The sequence below is a fragment of the Lepidochelys kempii genome, chromosome 2 (assembly GCF_965140265.1).
Source record: "Lepidochelys kempii isolate rLepKem1 chromosome 2, rLepKem1.hap2, whole genome shotgun sequence".
Classification (NCBI taxonomy): domain Eukaryota; kingdom Metazoa; phylum Chordata; order Testudines; family Cheloniidae; genus Lepidochelys; species Lepidochelys kempii.
Genome location: NC_133257.1, coordinates 172,773,534 through 172,786,423, shown reverse-complemented (window position 1 = coordinate 172,786,423; position 12,890 = coordinate 172,773,534). Strand labels below are relative to the sequence as shown.

The window sequence follows — 12,890 nt, the reverse complement described above, 5'->3', positions numbered from 1 at the left end:
TCTCAAGTTTTCAATATTTCTTCCAACACACATCATCCTTTCATATAAAATCCTGTCTAAAGCACATTTGGGCTGATATTTTGGTAGCAGATGATCCAAATGTTTGCATATCGTTAGAAAGTCGATAACTTCAAGGAACTTATTTATCATATCTGCATATATCTTACTGCAGTACAGCTCAAGTAATAAAACATTGTTGTCTCATATACTAATTGTATAACCGAATCATGCTTATTGCACATGTAAAAATGACTTTTTATTACTAAAGTTATTGTCTGATCCATATAAATATACGAAACAAATGCAAATATTACAGTTGAGTGTATGGTATTTTTAAAAGCAGAGAGAGGCCAAGTAGGTGATGGCACCCAACAGAATCCTTCAGATTGGCACCCTGCTCTCTCTCTCTCCTTCTAACAGTGGGACAAGAGATCATGCTATAGCAATTGTGTAATTATGGTGCCGTAGCAGGATTGGAGCAATGAGTGGGAAGCTAACATGGTCCAGTCTGTAACAAGCCCTTTCTGCCCTCCTTTCCCTATGGGACCTTCATTTGCCCGATTTCTGCTCACAGAGAAGGGCTGTGTCTTGAAGAGTCTTCCTTTCACCCTCACCCAAATGGGAGGGGAGACCACCCCACAAGAGGCACCACTTCTCCCCAAGCAGTGCCCCAAACAGACACCAAGCACGTGGTCTGTCCCACATGCAAAGCACCAGAACTGAGGCAGAGACCGAGAGCAGAAAGTAGACAAATGGTAGGAGGATCAATCCCACTGTGGTGGACCTTCTCAGCTCCACCTTTGTCTAATCTAGATGTGCAGTTGCGAAAGAATGAGGATGAGGGTTGCGTAATCCCTGAGGAAAGTGGCACCAAGTTCTTCTGGATTTTGCCTTGGGAGAACTCGAAAGAACAGAGAGCCCTACAAAAAGGCAATGCAGTCTAGTCCTCCATCTTTTGCCATGTGGAAGAGGACACTGAGGAGATAGTCAGGGAATCCTGAGCAAGCCGTATTTTTGTCCTACCCTACGGTGAGCATTGTTGTTGGAAGGAGTGCCATGCCAGAGCATGGCATTCCTCCAGTTGCCAGGGTTACTCAGCTTCCTACAGATCCCTTTTTAACTCTTCCTCCAAGGTGAGATCCTACCAGGCAAGAGGCCTGAAGAACAGGCCCAGGCTAACAGAGACTACTGAGCCAGCTATGGAAATTTTTTATATTGGGGAAGCAAGTTTCTCAGACATGTAGGCTCCATTTCTCTCACCAGCACTGAGATCACAATAATTTGTGGACATGAAGTCTCTTCTGAATTCCCACAGATGTGTCCCATCACTCTTCTCTTGTCAGGCAGAGAATTGGGAAGCAGTGGAGTAGGCTGTATGTGATTTTCTTAATATCAAAACTGTCCCAAAAGTTAATGTATTGACCTGACTCTAAATGGAGTTCTAGACTGCCCAGTGATAAAGAGTCTGTTTACCCTGAAAATGAAACAGTCCAGTTTAATTGCATATTCCCCCAAGGTGCTGGAATGTGTTATATAGACTCATGATTCCCAATAGACTAATATTATCTGTGATTTTTGTAATAAAATCAAAAAGTTATTAGTTTAATTCAGTAGTAGTATGAATTTTATTCCTGAGTTTATGAATAATATACTGTGTAGTTCATCAGGTATTCATTTTCTAATCACAATTAAAGTGACTAATCCTTCAAAGGATGTTTATAATAATTTAAATTAACCTGGATTTAATTAAGGGAATTAGTGTTATCATGAGATTGGAGAGATGTCCAAGGAGGAAAATTTATTTTCTAATGTAATTTTAAAGCTTTTGTAGCTTTAAGGCCAGGGAGAGAGAGAGAGAGACCGACAGTGGGAGAAGGGGAAGAAGCATAGCTAAATCTCAATCCCAGAGGTAAAACGTGAACTATGCCTGCTTTGGTATAGTTAATTTATACTGGTTCGTTTGGAAGGAGTTACATTACAGTTCAGACGTTAAAGTTAACAGACTCGCTCCAATTTTCTGTGCAACTAGACTCCATAATGGGTGATATTGAGACCCCTCACAGTGTCTGCCTGGATCATATAACTGGTACATCATTTTCTGTGTGCATCATGCTTTTCATGTTGAGACCATGTAACCTGTTCACTCACTCAACTTTATAACAGAGTTTATATTTACACACAGTGTAGCCAATGGCAGAATTTAATCTTTGATTTAATTGATTTTTAATGAAAATATCATACAGTGAATGGACTTGTATATATCCCATATGAGTGCTGGGTCCTATTCATGTATGATTCTTTCTGAGGTGTGAGAGGAGAAAGGGAAAGACAGGAAATTAGTGAGAAACCCTCACTCCAGAACAGCCAAATCACGAGGAAATGTAAGGTTTTGGCCAATAAGTATAGTGGGGTACTTGAATTCAGAGTAAAGGCAAGCCCTAGGACATGAGTGAGTTTGGAAAATTTTTATATATTGTGTATATAATATGTGTTAAACCAAAAAGTTGACTATCTCAAAACCTCCAAAAAGTTTCCTTTAAATTTAGAATACAGGTTTGGACCAATTCTTCTTTTATCCAAGCCTGTTTGCTTAGCCCTCTTTTTAATCCTGTTCATTACAGCATACCTATCAGCAATGAAATAGCTCCCAGATTATCAAGACTGCTACCAGAATTCTATAATTTGTTAGATTCTCTGTAATGTTAGCTCTGCCATTAGCATCTCAAATTTAAATAGAGTACTTGCACACTATTTTTTGGAAGAAAACAAATAATATTTCGCACGTCTGTACTTCCTTAAAGCTTTTTTTTTTAATTTTATTTATTTATTTACAGACATTCATTTACAAACATCTGTTTAATTAAACCTCAGTACACCCCTATAAAGTAGATTATGGAAATACAGAGATCACTAGAGAGGTAGTAGCCCATTAAAAAGTTGGGTCTAGTAGCAGATGGACAACAAGGAAATTTTGCACTTTGCGTGTTTGTATTTTTTAGATCACTAGTAACCCTAATTATGCTTAAGTCTATTCCTATTTAGTAAATCACTTAAGCACACTCTCAACATTAAGCACATGCCTAAAGTTAAATTGTGCTCATGTGCTTTGTTGTGTAGGAATGAACTATTGAATCAGAGCCTAAGTGGGATGCAATGCCTTTATTGGGATCTAACAAAAATGAAGATAAGAAATGAATCCTGTTTATTTCAAATAAATAAGGTGTGTTTATTTCAAATAAATAGATAAGCAAATTAATAGCAATACAGAATCTTAACATTAATTTGAATGTCATTTGTTCATGTATACATAATGCATGTTCTTTTACATACAATATTACAAGTAAAGAACTGATCATAATCAAAACAATCATAATAAATCTTACAGTAATATAGACCTTTTTCATTTAGAAGTACCCTGCAGCTCTTTACAAACAGTATATATAGGAATGGAAATTAGAAATATGAACATTTTACTGAGATTTCATCAATATCTCATGATAATTACAGGATTTGATGAGATTCATTTAGTCTTACTTGACTTTTAACAGGAATATGACACACTCTGTATTCAATCCTTATTCTTAGGTGGATTTTCTTTAGTGAGGGAAACCTTTTGCACCATCTCAATGTGCAAGATCTTTAAAGAGCTGTGGGAACATTATCCCATCTAGGAGCAGAGTGTTCCTGATATAGTGTAAATTCAACTATTACAGTTAGTCTTTGGTTTAGAAACTTTAAGTTTATCAAGCAAAATGTATGTCACTACTAATCACACACATGCACCACATAAAAGAGAAGCTGAGTGCACATACTAAACTCCAGTTACTAAGTATATTGAAATACCAGTCAGTTCTCTATCTGTCTGTCTTAGGCCATGTCTGCACTACCAGCTTTGGTTGACACAAGTTATGTTGACATATATTGTTCATATGCATAGTTGGATGATTGTATCAGCACTGCAAGCAATCACAAGGAGTGCTTGTGTCAATGCACAGTATGGTCACCAAGGGTAGGTATCCCAGTGTGCCATGCACCGCCCTTTGGCACAACACTTTTTGGGGGAATTTTTTGCGATGTGTTGTGAGGCATACACAAGTTGTACAGGGAGGCTGGAACAAGGATGGTCCCAATGGTTATAGCTGCCTGCTGTGTCCTGCATAATATGTGAGGCAAAGGGAAAAGTTGCCACTGGGGTGGAGGACGGAGTTGGAGCAGCTCTCTGCTGACTTTGAACAGCCAGACACAGAGGTCATTAGAAGAGCTCAATGCAGAGCTGAGGGAAGCCTTGAAAGAGCATTTTAACAGTCAGCCATAGTAATGTGATGGAGTAGACTGTGCTCTACCTGGCCCTGAAGTTTTGGGTGGTGTTGGGATTGTGTAGTGCTTGGTGTAATAGCACTGAGCACTGGCACTATTTTCCAGCACTGGTGATTTTAGCTGATATCTCACTTCTGAGAGTACAAAGGCATGGAGGACACACCTGCTGCTGGCATCCTGAAGCCACCCAGGCCTGTATGCCGCTAGCCTCTTTCCTGCAATGGTGTCTGCCAAAGTCATCAGAGTGGCATGGGAAAGTGTCCTACTGTGGAGGAAGAAATAAGGCTGTCATCCTAGAAATCTTTGGGGGAGGATTGCAGATTACTTCCATGGAAGTTTCATTGAGATCTCCCAGGAGGATACAAGGGAAATCCTGGTGTACATAAACAAAAGTAGTATATAAGGGACATCCCTGTGTACATAAACAAACAACTTCACAAGCCTCTGACCACTCTCACCTAGCCCTACAGGGAATGAAAAACAGGTAACTCTACTTCTGTTTGTTGTATCTCTACTTCTTCTCATACGAATAAACCAGTGGAAAGCAGATACCTGTGTCCTGCTAACTTGGGGTTGGGCCAGGACACCATCTTCACATTTAAACATGTTAAGGTAGAATGCATGCACACAGTTACCTGAGATTCCTTCCCCTGGATCAGGATCAGTCGTGGTGGAGTCATGAAAAGATCCTGGCTCACAGCATAGCTGGACCTCTCCCACTGGATGTTTCTCCTCCTAGCTGTTCATGGCAGGGGTCTCTGTCTCAGGTTCCCCTAGGCTATCGACGGTGGTCTGCAGGATGCTGGTGGAGTCTCCACCAAGTAGGGCATGCTGCTCATTGTAAAAGTGGCAGGTCTGTGACTTAGCATCAGATCAAATGTTGGTCTTCCTGTCCTTGTGGTATTCCTGCTGAAGTACCTTCGCTTTCATGAGGCACTGCTGCCGATACCTGTTGTACCCCTTCATCTGTGTGCATGCATTCTACCTTAACATGTTTAAATGTGAAGATGGTGTCCTGGCCCAACCCCAAGTTAGCAGGACACAGGCAGGAGCACATCTGGAATATGTAGCCAGCATAATGGTTTGGGCAGCTGCACACAAAGAAGAGCCGCTAGGTGAGGTCATCAAGCTGGGCAATCATGAAAAGGTATTTCAAAAATATGCAGGGGCTTTATAGTGGGGGACGGCTTCCAGTCTCTGTGACTCATGGCCAGTGGAGTTCATAATTGTGACCAGAGGAGTCACTGTTGAGCATTGTAGGACAGTGGCTGGAGGACTGTTAGGGTTGACAAAGGTCACACAGTGTCTACACTCTTATTGTGTCAACCACAGTATATCAGCCATGGCTCAATGCTGTTCAGGGTGGTGGTGTTACCATGTCACCATAATGGGGTGCCTTCATCAGCAGTAGACCAATGTGAGTGTACACTCATGCACAAATAAGTCAATGCAAGGTGACTTAAGTCAAAGTAACTTTGTAGTGTAGTCCAGGTCTTAGGTACTTTCATGGCCCCCATTGTTGTGTGCCCCATCTGAGCACCTCACAATCTCTAATGAGTTTATCCTTACAACACACCATGTGAGGCAGGGAAGTACTATTATCCCCATTTTACAGATGGTGAACTGAGGCATAAAATGACTAAGGGAATTGCCCAAAGTCACAAAGGCAGGCTGTGGAAAAGAAGCAACTGGAACTCATTTCTTCCTAATCCTAGGCTAAAAGTCTAACCACTGAACTATTCTTCCTCTCACAGGAGAGGAAGTTTCCTACCATGGTGACTCTCAAGGTTCCTTCCCCACTCTGAATTCTAGGGTACAGAAGTGGGGACCTGCATGAAAGACCCCCTAAGAATATTCTTACCAGCTTAGGTTAAAAACTTCCTCAAGGTACAAACTTTGCCTTGTCTTTGAACCATACGCTGCCACCACCAAGCATTTTAAACAAAGAACAGGGAAAGAGCCCTCTTGGAGATGTCTTCCCCCAAAATATCCCCTCAAGTCCTACAGCCCCTTTCGTGGAGAAGGCTTGATAAGAATCCTCACCAATTTGTACAGGTGAAAACAGACCCAAACCCTTGGATCTTAAGAATAATAAAAAATCAATCAAGTTCTTAAAAGAAGAATTTTAATTAAAGAAGAGGTAAAAGAATCACCTCTGTAAAATCAGGATAGTAAATACCTTACAGGGTAATCAGATTCAAAACAGAGAATCCCTGTAGGCAAAACCTTAAGTTACAAAAGACACAAAAACAGGAATATACATTCCATCCAGCACAGCTTATTTTACCAGCCATTAAACAAAATAAAATCTAACGCATTTTCTAGCTAGATTACTTATAGACTACTTACTAACTTTACAGGAGTTGTAAGGCTGCATTCCTGATCTGTTCCCAGCAAAAGCAACACACAGAGAGACCAAACCCTTTGCCCCCTCCCTCCAGATTTGAAAGAGTCTTGTCCCCTTATTGGCCATTTTGGGTCAGGTGCCAGCAGGGTTACCTTAGCTTCTTAACCCTTTACAGGTGAAAGGGTTTTGTTGCTGGCCAGGAGGGATTTTATAGCACTGTATACAGAAAGGTGGCTACCCTTCTCTTTATATTTATGACAGTGACAAACAGCCAGTTATCAGAAAACAAAGCAAGAGCACTACTGGAAGAAATTATGTAACACTTTTTTATTTTAATGGCAATGGCTCTAAAGTTACTAAAGAGTATCACAGTATTTTGTGTTAATTCCATAAATAAATCATTAATAATGAGTATGAACACTGATCAATAACATTAGTAAAGGAGAGGCGGGGAAACCATCACTAGACATTTTCAGTCCCTGGAAAGGAGGTGGCATTTATGGCTGATAGAGGCTTGAAAGATCATTCGCCCCATTATTTGGGGCTGAAAATATCCGCTAATGTTGGAGGTGAGGGATGGAGTGCCATTGGTGTAGTTTTCTTTTCATCACCGTCTAAAAAATTTTTATATTTTTAATAGTTACCTCTGATTTGAAGGTCTTTTTGAAATAGTGGCATTCAACAGAGAAAAATAATTTCAGAGGAAAATTTTAGTAAGAGTAAAGTGGTAACCTACCTTTAATTTATGTTACAGAGGCTAGGGTCCCATAGATGTGGCATCAGGCTGGGGATCAGGGAACCTGGAATTATAATCTTATTCACCCATTCTGTTACCATGAGCAAATCACTTAACCTTCCTGCACTTCTGTTTCCTATCTGTAAACAGAAGATAATGATACTTTCCCACCTTCCTAAAGGACTTTGAAATCTATAGATGAAGAGCACTGTATAAGTGCTTTTTATTATTTAGCAGAATCTGCAGAAGCAGCTCACTTAGACACAAAGGATATGAGAGGTCCTTCTCTCCATTCTTTGTCTACTGGCAGTCTCCTCCGGCAGAATCTAGAAAAGGCTATGGCCAACCATACTCGGTTAATGGTCTCAGCCTCTTGGAACTGCTGAAGAACGGAGAAATAAAGGGTTCTGAGATAAAGGTGGGAACTCTGAAACGGAAAGAACATAAAGATTTAAGAAAATAGTCATCCAGTGTCTTCAGAAAACATTTAACTTTCTCAAATATGTAATAAATAAATCTCTAATTACTCTCTTCATCACAGAGAGCAGACACAAGTTCCAACGAGCTGTCTTTCTAACATGATAGTTATTTTCTTAATTACTTTAATTGCTTTTCTTTTTAAATGAGTTTTTATCTTCCATTGCTTCAGAAGGACTCAATAGCTGATGTGACCAGAGACAGTATATTAGTGTTACTGAGAAACTCTCAGCTTTACTGGATCACACAAATCCCTCTGCTCTGCTTCCTGGATAATAGGAATCTAATGTTACAGGGTCATAAAGTCATTGAAAATAGCAGTGGAAAAGGCTTTCAGAGCATGTAGTGTTATCCCAAAATGCAATTGCTCCCTACAATATATTACTCAGTATATTTTCTAGGGCTTTAAAATCATCCTTAGTATCGTGTTCTTGTTGAGCAAAGAAATTGATTTGTAAAGAAGAAGGTGGGAAAGTCTGTGGTTACTATTAGTTGCTGATTTACTGGAGCACTTAGAAAGGTGCTGTAAAAAAAGAGGAAGATACATATCTTCACTTTTTGGGTTATGCAGCTTGGACAACTGTTAAGTTGTTTTGTTTTGCTTCCTCTTAATTTTTTCATGTCTTTAACAATAGGGTCTCACTAATATTTGTAAGAAGCTGTATTAAATTCAAGGCTGAATTATCCTTCACATCCTAGGAGCTGCATGACTGCTCTTGGCTTCCCTGTCTGTTTGCTTCTGACAAAAAATGGTTCATGGAAAGAGAGGATGTGGCTAGTTAAGTTATTGCTTTCTGTTTTAAAGGAACAGCACAATTGCTGTTCTAATGCTTTCATTTTAGGCACCTGACCTAAAACATGAATCAGTTCTCACTTCACATAAGTGTTGAGGTATCCTGGTGAAGTGACTAAAATGTAGGTCTCTGTCCATCTGTATTATATACTGGGGTAGTCAGAAGACTTTAGCTCTTAATTCTTTATCTTTTGTCATCAGTGCAGTGCTAAAACTATTAAAAGCAATGGAAATGTTATTCATCCTGTGAGCAGGTGTTATATCATTAGAGTGCCAACTGGTCACAGCTGGGACAAAAAGATATGTCTTTAGGAGGTATTGAAAATCTCCTCTCCATTCAAAGCAAACAAGCTAAACAATCAACAAAGTACCATTGCTCAAGTACGTACGGGCTGTGGTCAGTTTCCAAACAAAAAATCCAATGAAACTATTTTGGAGAGATTTTCTTGGATGAAATGAATATATCTGTTTTACAAAAATACATATGATAATATTAATAGGAGGTATTTAATCAAATAGATGGGATTAACAAAAGGGTAACATTTTTGTATTGATTTAATTATTGCTTTTCAGGGGTATTTATTCTTGTGGTGATTCGTTCATTGTCAGGGAATAAAATCTTTGTAAATATTTCACTAATTGTATTGTTTCTTTTTTTCTCTGTCTCAGGAGAAAAGATGCTGGGCTCTTGTCTTACAAAGAACATCTACCAGTGAGTCAAGTGGTGGTTGGAGATATTGACCGATCGGGATCAGAATCCAAGTTAACTGTGGGTCCTGTGCGCTGTCAAGGAGACCGTAAGTTTGCTGTTGCTCCTGATTAGCTTATAGCCCTTTTGGAACATAGGAAAACTTTGATTGTCTCCCCATCTAAGCTCATGCAAGTTACATTTTGCTCACAGCCGCTCCCTAGCAGAGTTTAAGATGTGCAGAGAAAGGGAAAGAAATGACCATAAAACCACCAATATAAGGGGCTCCGCTTTGGATCTAAAAGGTGGGCGTTCATCTTTCTTGTATGGTAAATGAGGCATCTTTGACTACCCAGCTAAGTTTATGATTATATAAACAGTAATACAAATAGCATAGGAGCAGCACTCGACAGCTGTGATGCTGCTGAGTGCTGCTGTTAATGCCATTAGCATTACTATTTATATCACCATAAACTAAGTTTATAGAGATATAAATAGTAGCATTATGGCTAAATGCATCCTTGTAAACTCAGGTTATAGCTGTGTAAAGTTTGACATTACTGCTATCAAGTACCATCCTCATCAGAGCTCAATGTTGACTTGTAAACCAGGGATGGGTCTCTGTAGCAGTTTCTAGTTTTAAACTTGTGCACTGGAGAGGGGATACATACCTTCCAGTTTGGTCTGTAGGAGGTGCAATATCAGAGTTATAAAGATTGAAGTGTATGTTTTATGTAGTAAATGATGGTAAGTGACTTCAAAATGAAAGAAAAGGAGTGAATTTGGCCTAGCCTTTATTGTCATTCATAAATATGGCTGGAAGGATGGGTCTTTGTGTCACTATCAGATGCATTTAGTCTGCTTTTCTGTTGGAGAATTTTTCTAATTTCTTCTCATTTTCTTTCTGTTTTCTGTTAATGTATTTGATGAATATTGTGTACAAACATATTTCATGGGATGCTTGCAAATTGTTCACAGAAACTAATTACTGTTTATTATTTGTGGTGTGTGACTGATCACCTGACTCAGAAGTTACTCTTTCTGTTCCCTGATTTAGATGAGTGACATTTTTATACAAGATTTTACAAATGATGAATAGGAAATAAGGAATGCAAATACTTTTTTCATGCACACATACCCTTTTTCATATGTTGCCCGAGTATCAGTATGAATAGAAATCTATATGAATTTGACTGTTCTCAAACATGAGTGTGAACAAAACTGCATTTGCTCAAATGTTCGTGAATAGCAAATAATAGGGGCTACTGGAACACAGTTGAATCCAACAGCTATTTGGGAAATGAATGAATTCCTAACAGTCCATTTGCATTGTACTCAGTCTGCTGTTTGAGTTATGCTGCCAAGTTTTGTGAAGCCATAAATCCTATCCTGTGAATAATTTTGTATTTATTTCCATGGCCCTGAATTCACCTGGAATTCCTGGCCAACCCCCAAACCCTGTGTATTCTCCCTTGGATTCTGGAGCCTTCTTCATTCCCTACCCTGTCAAACTTGCTGCTGTATTGCAGGTCAGGGCTGGGTGAAGAGATCTCTTTCTATTCCACAAGCACCTCGCTGAGGATCATGAACTTTGTGTGGGCTGCATTGAAATCCTTTGGGGGAAAGAGAGCTAGGCTGGGAAATTCAGCGGGCTTTGAACCATTTTTATTTTCAACAACCCATCTAGGATTGGACTCGCTCAGCTGGGCAAAGGCTAGAGTGTCATTTAAATGGATTTTGGAAAAGAAAATTTCCCAGACCCTTCAGGGCAAAGCTATGTCCTGTCCATCTGGCCGGTCCAGCCTTGTTGGTGGGCAAAGACAACCCATACCTGCCAATAGCGGAGAGGCAGAGTAAGTGCAGTGGTTTCAGCAGATGGTATTGAGCATGCTCACTCCAAGCCACGCAGCAAATCTGGGGGAGGGATGCGTGACCCCCCACCTCCACCCCAGACGTCGCCTCTGTTGGTGGGAACCATTTTGAATGTGAATTGCTGAAAATGATTTCAAAACATGGTCAGGGTGCCCATGTAGATGGGCTCATAAATACACAACATTGTGTATTCCTCGTGAGAACATCATTCTCCGTACTGGCCCTTTTATGACTCAGCCATACCCCTGATATAGCACTGAGTGATGGCCATTCTCCCTTTTGCTACCATGCAGTGCTAATGCTGCATTATTGCAGGCTAAAGTCTGTCCCTGCTGCCCAGAGCCTCCTAGCACCCCTCCCTTCCATGATGCTTCTAGGGGAACAACTGGAGCCGCATAGGATGGCTGATACAGAAGAGGCCATTCATAGCCTTTACAGAATGTCAGTTACACAAGCACCAGGCCAGGGATCTTTTGTTTTCCCCTCCTCCCTTTTTATTTATTTGTGTATTTAGCTGTGCAGGGAGGTTGGAGGCGTGGAATGATCTGTCAGGAATGGTAACACAGATTGCCTTGGGGCTCCTGTGCACAGGGCCGGCTCTAGGTTTTTTGCTGCCCCAAGCTCCGAGAGCGCAACTGCCCAAGAAAAAAAAAAAAAAAGGTGGCCGGAATGCCATGGAATTGTGCCGCCCCGACTACGTGCTTGCTTTGCTGGTGCCGAGAGCCGGTCCTGCCTGTGCATGGGACAGTGTTGTTAAGGGGCAGTTTGTTTATTTTCTAATAGAACTAACAACACTTGCCCCCTTTACATTGATGGTCCTGTGTGCAAGACACTGGGCTAGGATTCAGGATGTCTGTATTCCATTCCAAGCTCTTCCACAAAGTTACTTTGTGACCTTAGTCAAGTAATTTAATCTCTCTGTGCCTCACTTCCTCATCTGTAAAAGGATACTTCCTTTCTCTGTCCATTTTGAATGTAAACTCTTTGTAGCAAAGCCCGTTTCTTAGTAATTGTTTGTACAATGCCTGTGTGACAGGGGACACTCACCTCTTGTGAGCACCTCCTGTCGGTCAAGTGCAAACTTCTGGGGTGAAAAAAAGGACCAACAGGGCCTATGCAGTGCCCTTGTCAGTATCTGTGTCTGTAGCCCTGTCTCTGGGCTCAGCTCTCAGCCCCTTCTGGGCTAGCTTAAAGTCCGTATCTTCCCTGGCATAGAGCAGTGCCCCCAGGACTTTCTCACTGGAGCCTCTTCAAGTCCTGCCCTTCACTTAGGCCTCTAAACAAGTCTTATCCCCTTCTCAGAGCTTAGGCCACCTTGCCTAAGCTCTGGCCCTCCGACTACTCCAGGTCCAAACCCAGGGACCCTACAAATAGAAACCATGTGCTGCTTCCTTTAATAATTGCTACTGCTGTTCCCTGGGTCATTTCCCATGTAGCCCCTTCCTCTTCACCCTTACCTCAGGGCTGAAGTTCTTCCTCACCAAATGCCAATGTCACCAGAACCTGTCTTCTGGCTCTCCCTTGAGCTTCAGCAAGGAGCACCTTCATAGCTCCTCCAGTCCCCACCAGGAACTGTTCTGCATGCAGCTCCTTTTAACTCGATCTGCTTTGCTTTGATTGGCTGCTTCCCTGCAGCCCCTCTAGGTGGTCCTGGAGGACC

The 12,890-nt window shown here is 41.0% G+C and overlaps 1 protein-coding gene across 14 annotated transcripts in view; it reads left to right on the top strand.

Annotated features, from left to right (window-relative positions):
* CNTNAP2 (contactin associated protein 2) overlaps positions 1-12,890 on the top strand; it is a 1,665,145-nt gene that overhangs the window by 1,397,067 nt on the left and 255,188 nt on the right. For all 14 annotated transcript variants that reach the window (XM_073332778.1, XM_073332790.1, XM_073332779.1 and 11 more), the window contains exon 15: positions 9,340-9,467. In XM_073332778.1, the coding sequence (XP_073188879.1) occupies positions 9,340-9,467 (128 nt within the window). The remainder of the gene's footprint in view (positions 1-9,339; positions 9,468-12,890) is intronic.